The sequence below is a fragment of the Rhinolophus sinicus genome, linkage group LG03, assembly GCF_036562045.2.
Source record: "Rhinolophus sinicus isolate RSC01 linkage group LG03, ASM3656204v1, whole genome shotgun sequence".
Classification (NCBI taxonomy): Eukaryota; Metazoa; Chordata; class Mammalia; order Chiroptera; family Rhinolophidae; genus Rhinolophus; species Rhinolophus sinicus.
Window position 1 is genome coordinate 94782535 of NC_133753.1, and position 12043 is coordinate 94794577.

The window sequence follows — 12043 nt, forward strand, 5'->3', positions numbered from 1 at the left end:
CACATTTTTGTAACTCTGACTAGTAAGACAATTTCACTCAAAATTGAACTTTAGATCAAGAAATTCTAAACAAAAACTCAAGTAACCATTCACTCAAAACATTCTAAGCGTGGATGGGCAGAATGGAAGAAAGAAGGTTTGACTGAAGATTTTCATCCCAAAGCAGACTCCCTTCATCTTTTAGTATCTTGGCGTTTGGGAAAAAAGAAACACGAAAAACAAAGTCACTTTTAGATACTAAATTTTCACAGTTTTCACTGTGAGCTCTATCTACAGCTTAAAATTGAGCAAAAATAGGAGCAGGACTCAAAATAACCAATGTTTCTGTAGCGATCAAATTGCCTACGTGATAAAATTGAAAGTATATAAAAATTGGCAGCTTTCAAACATATTGTGCTTAAAAACAACTTAATTTTTAAGTCATGCTTTGCTATTTTTACTATTCTTGAGTATCGAAGCATTCTAAGGTAGCGACCCACATGAAACAGTAACTATTCACTTCTTAATATTCCTCTCTACATTCCGTGTCTGGCTTCCAGTTACAATATTCGAAATAAACTCATGCAAGCGTAAGACGGAGAGGAATTTTAGGAAATGACTTTTCACCTCGAACTTTGGAAGGTTTCCCAGATATGGTTTTAACTGCTATAAGTACAGATGGTGGTGACGGAACCTGGATCTTACTAACTAACCCTTTAACCCAGCTGCTCCCCGTCCTGCACAGGAAGCAGTGAAGGCCGGGAGGGCTGGGGGAAAAGATAAGCATGGGAACAAGCCAGGAGGCCGCCTGGGCAACACAAAAACAAAAGGGAAGGGGCACGTGTCTCCCTAAACCACAAAAGTGATTCTGCTCCCCTTTCTGCTCTCAACATTCTCATGTAAACTAAATGTCTTTCTCATTTACCCAGGTATACAAATAGATTGGGAACTGAGAGAGAAAGAGTGTAATTTATTGAACTCTTCCAAGACAGAAAACTTGGGTTCACATACCAGCTCTGTGACTTTTGAGTTTAGACCAAGTTACTTAATCTCTGTAAACCTTTCCCCACTTCTTTCTGAGGACCACTGCGAAGATTAAACATGATAGGGAAGATGAGAAATCTGATCAACGAGATGCACCAAACACCACAGAATGCGGTTTGCCACGGGGCCTAAAGAACTAGACCACTGGTAGTACATTAATATTCTTTCTTTAGCTTGGAAATCTTTCAAATTGAGAACAATTATTATTCCAGAATGCCTGAAAGCGATGTCTGAAAGATTTCATAGTGTGGGTTTTGATAAAGACTACTTAAATTCAAAAGTTGATAACCACAATTCACCAACTTCATGTGGACCCCAAGGGTCTCCCCAACTCCCTTTAGGAAATGATCAGTCATACTCACGCAGATCTGCCTTCCACATCTAGTTTGCTTGGATTGACGCCCTTTTTGGCAAGGATTGAGGACACTTTTTCTACATCTCCCCTTTCTGCTGCTTTCATCAGTCGGTCATCATATTTGTTCCAATCTGCCACATGCTACAAAAATGAAAAAGAAGTAAACATGCATCCTCTATATTCTATACTAGTAAGACTTTCTAAAGAAGGAAGGAAAAGCAGTACAACATAATACATCACTCAGTTTTCAAGTGCATCCCAAACTTCCTTCTCTCTGCTGTGCTGACTTCACAAAAAGAACCTTTCCAAAACAGGTTATGTAAGAAATATTTTAAATTACACTTTGAAGAAAAAGGATGCTTCTCATATTCTCTGCTGTTCTTTTCAGAAACAACGAAAGTAAATTAATAACTGTTGAACCCCTACTCTGTGTCAAGCATGATTTACTCAAACAACCCTAGTAAACTAAAATTATCATCCCCATTTCACAGATTCGAGAAGTCAAGGCTCCAGGAACATGAAAAGACTTAAGTGGCCAAACCCAACCATAACTTCTCATGATTTTCAAAATCAATGTGCTTTTCCTAACCTCTAACTTTCAGATTAGTCTCTGATTACATATTTCCCAAAATTCTCAGATGCAGTGGAATTCTGTACACATTTTAAAAACCTCTCCTGTACACATTTTAAAAACTTGTTTCAAAGTACTGTTGGAAATATATTGATGGAGAAAAATTACACACACACACACACACACACACACACACACACCACTCAATAGAAAAAGCAATTCATTATGCATATATATTTGGATAAAAATAAATTTCTACATAGAAAAAACTTTAAAAAGGACTCTAAACTATTAACTACTTAAAAATCCTAAAATAATAGAATTACAGGTGACTTTCATTTTCTTTCTTCTTTTTTACATTCAAATATATTATTTTTCGTAAAAAACGATTTTTTAATTTTAACAAGAACTCAGTGCATGTTTTAAAAGGAAGAGCAAAGACAATTAAAAAAAGTTGTAATTATATCAAGGTTATCTTCAGCTTTGATTGGAGAAAATATTCAAGACATTCTGAAGCCAGTCATTTGGATCTCCTCTTAGTAAGCAGAAATGTAGCACCCAGCACTAAAACATACAATATTTAAACAAGTAAGGTTTCAACCTTTCAAAATATTATGCAGCAAACTTATTGCTAAATTCTGTGTTAAGGCCTATATTATTTCTAGAACAAAAAAAGATGCACACATTTTTCACTTAACTTACAAAGCAATTCCTATGTCCACAAACACCATAAGAAATCTCTGGGGGAGGGGAAATGAATCATTTATACGATGCATATCCTCTAAATGTTTGATCAGTATGATTAGTTTTTATCTACTATCCTCTCCAATCCAACAACAAAAAATCACCATTTTTCTAGCTAAATAAACAATGTATTCATTAAATACTTGAAGTGAAAAATAAACACGAAAATAAAAACATTAAAATGTTAACCCACTCCTGAAATGTAATCTTTCAATTTAATCTGGTTCAAGTGCCTACAACAAACTTCAGAATTGTCTCTAAATTCATCAGATTTGGAGATGAACCCACTTCCTGTAACTTCAAAAGTTCAAACTGACAACTATGAGTAGAGATAGCCCTACTTATTGGCTGAAAGTCTAAAGTACATTTTAGGCATACCCTTTCCTTAGCTTTAAAACAAAACAGTTGACTGACTAAATTGGAGAGTGGTTGAAGATGTATGTAGGCTTAGGAGACTGTTTTCAGATACCTAAGGGATTAAGTCATGTTTAGGACACAAATACTTGCTCTGCATTGATTAATTTATCCTTGCAATAAAACAATCTACTTTATTTCCAAGTAAACTCTCTGGTGGAGGAAGGAGCCATTTAAAACACTAAAAATGTTAAAATCTTAAAGTAAGGATTTAAAAAGATAATTAAATGTGTTTAAAGTCTCATATTATCGTATGATTTTCACCTCTTCTCAACCAAGCACACACGGTTTTCCATTTTGCTCCGCTGTCAGTTAACAGAAATACTGCTTAATTATTAAGATTCTATTATGTGCTTTTTAAACCTAAAAAAAAAAAAGAAACAAGAACGTTTGTTTTCTGTCACTAACCCCAACCTGTTAATCAGATAAATCAGAAAGAATCTAAGACAAAGAAACCAAACTTACTAAAAGCGTAGTACAGTTTCAAAGAACACAGTTCAGAAAGCCTAACAGAGAATCTCGTTACCCTGGACGCCAGGGATACCTACTCTGTTCTTAGCAGCACAAGAAAACCAACAGTTCATCATAGATGGGATTGAGTTTCTTGTTGCTACCAGCAAACTGCTTCGCATTGAGTTACAAATCTCTGCAGCTCACGCAGGGAGCCCGCAGCCGCGCTCCTCCGCGACTCGGGCCCTGCCCTGCGTTACAGCTCTTCCCGTGCTGCGGTCCGCATGCTGGGCTGCACTTAGCTCGGATCTCTAACGATGTTTTCCTCGTCTTCGGGATCCTTCTCCGCCTTCATAACGCTCCAAAGTGATCCTCCTGGCTGTGCAGAACCTGCTGGAGAGCAGCTCCTCCGAGGCAGGTACCGTAACTCCTATTTGTTATTCTTTAGAAGCTGTCTTTCAAAGCTGTCCCTCTCCGGGGCTCCCCCTGGGCAACGTGAAGTGCACTGGGCATCCCGCTGCCTCAACACTGCGACACGGACGCTGCAGTGCACGGTAACACTGGCCACCTCCAAATCCTCTGTGGACAGCGTGGACGCTGTCTCCCATTGGTCGGGTTCTATTTTAGATTCCATAGGACTTGACAGCTGAGTGATAGAAAGCAGAAGCTAAGAATATACTGCAAACGCATGCTTCTCCTCTGAGTAATCAACTTCAGGTCTGCTGGGTTGGGGGCCACTGCCTTAAACATACTGGAAAACGTGCTACTTATATCAAAACAACTTGGGTGACATTAGGGCAATATTGTTAAGAGACACATTCGGTGACTCCACAAAACAATGTTTAAAACCAGTTTCAGTCTTGGGATCATCTAGCATGAACTTATAATAATAGCTTTGATTCACGGACTATAAAATTCTTTTTTAAGCAAATGTGTCACACTTTAATTTAAGGAAACACACACAGACACACTTTCACGTTTTCTCCGTTCTCCTCCCTCCCGCATCAGTCTCCTTCTGCACAACCAGGCGTCAGTTTACAGCTGCTGCCAGTCTGTCTCCTCACATGTTAAATGAGAAGCACCAGGGGCACTGCCAAGACATTAAATAGACTGCATTACGATCACCACTTTCCCACCAATTTTAAATTTAACCCAGTACTCTTCGTTTCCAAGTTTAGTGCCCTGCCTGATATGACAAGTAAATATTTTATCAGTGGAAAATCAAATTGTGAGGGTTCAGGGATTAAAATACAAACTGATGAAATACTAAAGGAGGCAAATGTATATTCAACACTGAGCTAGACTGTAAATAAAACTCCATTTGGGGACCAAGCAGTCACCTTAATTTCTCTACATTCGCTCTGTTTAACATTATCAAGGATGGTAACAAACATCTGCAAGCTCCGAGATGTGTTTTACCGTCCAGTTACCACAACAACACGAGAGTAGTTTACACGTCCTCCAAAAAAGGCAGATTTGGGAAAAGAGTTTCATGGGAATGCAAACTACTCCAACATAAGTGTTTGCAGGAAGGAGGTGACTGCTATACTACAGAGCGTCCTGCCAGTGATGAAGTTCAGCAAGAACTCCACTTCTACGATTTAACTGTAAAATATTAGACAGATACTCTAATTATAAAATATATACGGTCATACACCACAATGCATTATTTCTGAAACAATGATTTGCTTTTTCTCAAATCACATGAGACATCACAATAGGCTTCTTGGCTGGACCCAGAGACTCCACCCAGTATATTTCACCCTTCTTCAGAGGAAATCTGGGCTAGAATTCAGGCTCTTGGTTAACAAAGAAAGCACATTCTTTCTAGAAATAGGACAGCAAAGGCAAAGGAAATAAAAAGAAAGGGGAAAACCTGTTATGAGTATGAAAAGCCATATAAGGAGCTGTCTGTGCTAAGGAAGGCTCAGGGGACAGGATTTACATGTCCTCCTGTACTGCAGGTGTCCTGAGCCTCCCAGCGTCGGTCTGTGACTTCATCTCCATTCCTACTCTCTCACCTTCCTTCCCAGGTATTTCCCAAGAGCTCTAGGTAAATCCCCACCTTTGCTGTCCCCTGTCACTGAAAGGTTCTTCCCTCACCTTTTTTTTAAAAAAGATTTTATTGGGGAAGGGGAACAGGACTTTATTGGGGAACAGTGTGTACTTCCAGGACTTTTTTCCACGTCAAGTTGTTGTCCTTTCAATCTTAGTTGTGGAGGGTGCCATTCAGTTTCAAGTTGTTGTCCTTTCAGTCTTAGTTGTGGAGGGCGCAGCTCAGCTCCAGGTCCAGTTGCCATTGCCAGTTGCAGGGGGCACAGCCCACCATCCCTTGCGGGAAGGAATCGAACTGGCAGCCTTAGGAGTTAGGAGCACGGAGCTCCAACCGCCTGAGCCACTGGGCCAGCCCCCTTCCCTCACCTTCTTTCAGGTTCTTCTCAAATGTCACTTCCTCAGAAGGCTTCTCAAACCTCTGTATCTAAACAGCCTCAGCCCCACTTTGCACTCGCCATTCTTTATTTTCCTGCCCGGTTTTACTTTTCTTCATAATACAGTATCTGCCACTATGGAATATATTTAACATACTTGTACTAACAAGTACAACTTTATTAGCTTACTGCCTATGTCTGATATTTGCTTCAAAAAATAATTTCATTAGTTTAAACTAATGAATTCCACAACACATTAAAAGCATTAGACACCACGACCAAGTGAGATTTATTACTGGAATGCAGGGATGTTCAACATATGAAAACTGCAATGTAATGTACCACATTAACAGAGAATTAAGGACAAAAATCACACGACCATCTCAATTGATACAGACAAAGCATTAGACAAGATTCAACATCTTTCATGATAAAAACACTCAAAAACTAGAAATAGAAGAAAACTACTTCAACATACTAAGGCCATATATAAAAAGCATACAGCTAAAATTGTGCTCAATAGTGAAAGACTGAAAATTTTTCATTTAAAATCAGGAACAAGATAAGGACGCCCACTCTCACCACTTGTGTTCATCAAAGTACTGTAAGTCCTCGCCAGAGCAATTAGGCAAAAAAAAGGAAATAAAAGGCATCCACATTGAAAAGGAGGTAAAAATTATGTTTGCAGATAACCTGCTCTTATATGTAGAAAACCCTAAAAATTCCACAAGAAAAAAAATTTGTTAGAATAATCAAATTCAGCAAAGTTGTAGGATACAAAATCAACATACAAAATAATTGTTTCTATACACTAACAATGAACAATCCAAAAACAAAATTAAGAAAACAATTTCACTTATAGCAACATCAAAAAGAATATAATAGTTAAGAATAAACCTAACCAAAAAGGTTAGGTTTGTATACCAAAACCTATAAAACAATGCTGAAAGAAATTGGAGAAGACACAGATATAATAAATGGAGACATCTGTGTTCTTGGATTGGAAGACTTAATATCGTTAAGATGTCAATAGTACCCAAAGAGATCTACAGATTCTACACAAACCCTATCAAAACTCCATTTTCCATTTGTTTTTGTAGAAATAGAAACACCTATCCAAAATCCATACTGAATCTCAAGGGAACCCAAATAGTCTAATAATCTTGAAAAAGAAAAACAAAGTTGGAGGTTTCACACTTTCTGATTTCAAAACATATTACAAAGCCACAGTGATCAAGACAGTGTGGTATTGGAATAAAGACAGATACACAGACCAATGAAATAGAATAGAGAGCCCAGAGGTAAACCCTCATAATAATGGTCAAATGATCTTTGACAAAAGTGCTAAGACTACTCCAGGGGGAAAGGACAGTATCTTCAACATATGGTGCTGGGGAAACTGGATATCCACATGCAAAAGTGTGAAGTTACTTTATGCCATACTACAAAAATTAATTAAAAATGAATAAAAACACCAAATTTAAGATCCAATTACAAAATTCATAAAAGAAAATAGAGGGAAAAGCTTAATGACATTGGATTTAACAATTTCTTGGATCTGACCCCAAAATTACAGGCAGCAAAAGGAAAAATAAACAAATGGAACTATATCAAACTGAAAAGTTTCTGTACATCAAAGGATTACAATTAACAGTGAAAAGGCAAACTATGGAATGGGAGAAAATATTTGCAAATCATATATCTGATAAAGGGCTAATATGCAGAATATATAAAGAACTACAACTCAATAACAAAGAAACATATCCCAATTAAAAAATTGACAAAGGGCTTGAATAGACGTTTCTCCAAAGATGATATCAAAATGATGAAAAAGCATATAAAAAGATGCTCAACATCATTAACTATTAGAGAAATGCAAATTAAAATCACGATCATGTCACACCCATTAGGATAGTTACTACCAAAAACAAACAAAAAAGACCAGAAAATAATGTGTTGGCAAGGATGTGGAGAAATTAGAACACTTATACAATGTTGGTGGGAATGAAAAATGGTACAAACACTATGGAAAACAGGATGGCAGTTCCTCAAAAAATTTAAAAATAGATCTACCATATTATCCAGCAATCCCTCTTTTAGGTATATGTATATCTGAAAGAACTGAAAGCAGGGTCTCAGAGAGGTATGAGGGTGTGATAAAAAAAATACGGTGAATGTTTAAATTTTAAAAAATTTATTACAGTAAAAGACACATTGCTATTAATCCTCCTCAAAATATTCCCCCTCACTTCAAATACACTCATCCCATCATTCCTGCCACTTTCTGAAGCAGTTCTGGACGTCCTCTTTCATGAGTGTCTTTACCTCAGCCTCTATCATAACGCTATGTGTCACAAATCGCTTCTGGTATATGGCAATTTCTGTCAAATAAAAACATTACAGTGTGTCCTCATCCACCTTACTCACTGGATCTGGCACCATGCGACTTCTGGCTCTTCCCCGAAGTCAAAATGATTCAGGACATGGAGGCAGCCACGACAGCGCAACTAGATACTCACAAAAGAGGACTTCCAGAACTGCTTCAGAAAGTGACAAGAATGATGGGATAAGTGTGTTCAAAGCGAGGGGGAGTGTTCTAAGGGGCATTAATGGCAATGTGTCTTTTACCGTAATAATTTTTTTTTATTTAAACATTCACCATATTGTTTGATCATACCTCATATTTGCACACCCATGCGCACAGCAGCATTACTCAAACTAACCATGAAGTGAAAGCAATCTAAATGTTCATCAACGGATGAATGGCTAAACAAAAAGTGGTTTATACATGCAATAGAATATTATTCAATCATAAAAAGGAAGGAAATTCTGTCATGTGCTACAACATGGATGAATTTCAAGGACATTTTGTGAAGGGAAATAAACCTGTCCCCAAAAGACAAATACTGTATGATTCTACTTATAGAGGTATTTAAAGAAGCCAAATTAATAGAAAACAAGAAGTACTATGGTGGTTACCAGGGGCTGGGGGAAGAAAGAAAAGGAGAGTTGTTGTTTAATGGGTACAGCATTTCAAATCTGCAAGATGAAAAAATTATTGTGATTAGTTGCACAACAATATAGTTAACACTAGTGAACTGTATACTTAAAAATGGTTAAGATGGTAAATTATATGTTTTTTTTACCACAGTTAAAAATAAACAATAATAAAATAAAAAATGCAATCTCTCAAAGAGTATTATTAGCATGCTTAATATTAACAATTTTTTTTAAAAAACAATCGAATGGGTGAGGGTATAGATGAAATAAGATTCGCCACATGTTCATAATTGTTATCATACTAAACTATTCTCTCATCTTCTGTATATTCCGTGTACTTCTGATACATCGTCCAATAAATGTGGTTGATGCATAAAATTTTACAGTACTTTACGTGTAAGCTTAATTACGTGTAAGCTTATCACCAAGGCCCTTCGCTGACTCATTAGTATGGCAGGAAATGCAGCACGTCTTTTCCACTCAATCCTCTCTGGATTACAATGCAGCTATTGACATTTCAACACATGTCAATGAGTACACAGCCATATACTTACAAGGTAAGCTCCATGGTATCAGATGAAAGCATGCCAAAAAGAAGCAGGAAGTTTTTTAAGGAGGATCAGTGTTTACCATATATTATAATAAATACGTTTATATACTCGGGCAGTGCATTGGTTTGAAAATGAGAGCTATTCATCAAAATCAGAAGGCGGCAAGTCAAAGTATGGTAAAAGTCAAAATACAGATGTTTCTAGAGAATAAATGTAACATTCTAACACAAAGCAGTTATTCGCTAGGTAGACCTAACTGGATGATAACTTTAAATTCTAAATCAACATAAAGAAAATTACTTCAAAGTTTTAACAGTGACTCCCTCATATTAATATCAAGTGCAAATTCATAACTTTTTCAGAAATAATGAATTTGTTTTTAAATTTTAAAAGGCATGTTCAGTGTAGAAGATTTGTGATATACCATAGTTAAGTTTATACATGAAAAGAGAGATGACCTATAATTCCACCATGCAGAAAAGACCATTATTAAAAAATCTGTACACGAACTTCTAATCTTTTTTCTGTTAAATGGTCTAATCAATATTTTTTTCTAACGTGAATGAGTCCAACAGTTGCTTAATTTAGTCAATATTTAGGATCAAAGGTCTCCTGAGAAGAATTTACAGATGCAAATAAGCAACCAGACTTTAAAATACATGCAAATCCATATAAAATACGTGTATTTAAAGAGTGGACTCAACAAATCACAGCTAAAGTGATTTGATGACCAGTTTTAGCCCAAAAGCAATTTTTGATACGTTATCCAAAAGCAAAATACACAAGATGACAGCCAAACTTGCACAGAAAATTGCTTCCAACCCAGAGGAGTCATGTTGAACGAAAGTATCTGATTCAAGGATCTTAATCACTGGACGCCATGGATCCTTTCTGAGGAGAGCAACGGACCCTCTCTTAAAAACTATATGAGCATATATTCAGGCAACTTTACATTTATTTTCAGGGGGTTCACTGATTTCTTTACAAATATGGAGTCCACGAATGAACCCCAAGATAAAAGACCCTTAATATAAAAAGGAGTCGTAAGAGAGCTTTGCCTTTTATATAATTTTATAAAATCAGTACTGAATAACTGCCAGACGATTATATCATTTATTTGTTCAATAAAAATTTACTGAGCATCTACGTGTAAAGGAATATAAGTACCTCACTCAACATTCAAACATGTACTTGATACGTGCCTCGTCACATGCTGGGTGCTGGACAGACGACAGGAAAAGCAGACACGAGACCCGACCTCAGGCATTCACAGGAACAAATCCCAGTCACTTTCTTCACCTGATCTCACAGTATAAAAAGGCGTCTATATGGACATACACAGACTCACAACGCACTGCAATAATACCCTGTAACAGTAATTACATGTAAGGCATAAAGGTAATTCAAAAGGGGGAAAATCAGAAAAGTTTTGTAGAAAAAAATGCCTAAAGCATCTAGTAAAGATGAGTAGGAAATCACCAGCTTTGAAATCACACCACAAATCAGGAAACTACAAACACAACCTGTAGTCCTTCAGGTTCACAAAGCACTTCAGAGTCACGACATGTCACTGAGAATCTACACAGGAATGACACACACACATCTGCAACCCAGGACCATGTATTCAGTGATTTCCTGACAAGTCTTTAGTGTCTTCAAAGTACCTCCATGTCCCAAACTAAATACACGTTCTTCCCCATGACATCTGCTCCTCTCCCAAGTCTCGTTAACACCGCAAATGGTACCACGACCCATGTAGTTGTACAAGACCGAAACCTACACGTCAGTCTTTCTTCTGCTTGTTCGTCCATCGCTAAGTCCTGGCGATTTCACCTGCCCACTGTTGCTCACATCACCTGCTCAGCTCCACGCCCACCATCACCCTACTTCAAGTTGGCACCGCCCACCAGGATGACGGCATCCGTCTCCTAAAGTGTCTGTCCGTATGCATTCCAGCCCCTTCCCTTGTGTTCTCCACACTGTAGCCACAGTGGTTCTTCCAGAACGGAAACCTAATCCCACCATCACCACTACCACTCCCTGCCACCTACCGTCCCACCCACCTCACTTCAAATCCTTCAGGAGTTTCCTATTCTTGCAGCATAAAGACCAAACTCCTTAAGAGAACCCACGTCCCAGTGGTGCCCCTACTACCTCCTCAGCCTTATCACATGAAACATTAACACGTTATATATGCAGAAATTGAGTTACGCTGTTTCCCCAAAAACAAAGACCTCGCTGGACAATCAGCACTAATGCGTCTTTTGGAGCAAAACTTAATATAAGACCCTGTATATATTATACCATATCATCATATATTATATCATATATTATATCATATCATATATTATATAATACATTACATAATATTATACCCGGTCTTATATTATAGTAAAATAAGACCAGGTCTTATATTAATTTTTGCTCCAAAAGATGCATTAGAGCTGATTGTCCGGCTAGGTCTTACTTTCGGGGCAACACAGTAGGATACTATGGGATTCTGTCC

At 37.5% G+C, this 12043-nt stretch overlaps 1 protein-coding gene across 4 annotated transcripts in view; it reads right to left on the bottom strand.

Moving 5' to 3' along the window:
* UACA (uveal autoantigen with coiled-coil domains and ankyrin repeats) overlaps window positions 1-12043 on the bottom strand; it is an 84071-nt gene that overhangs the window by 36129 nt on the left and 35899 nt on the right. For 2 of the 4 annotated variants that reach the window (XM_019736005.2, XM_074328204.1), the window contains exon 2: window positions 1386-1519. In XM_019736005.2, coding sequence (XP_019591564.2) covers window positions 1386-1519 — 134 coding nt within the window. Of the gene's footprint in view, window positions 1-1385; window positions 1520-3655; window positions 4204-12043 lie in introns of those variants that run through there. The other 2 variants (XM_019736004.2, XM_019736006.2) reach the window with 2 other exon arrangements.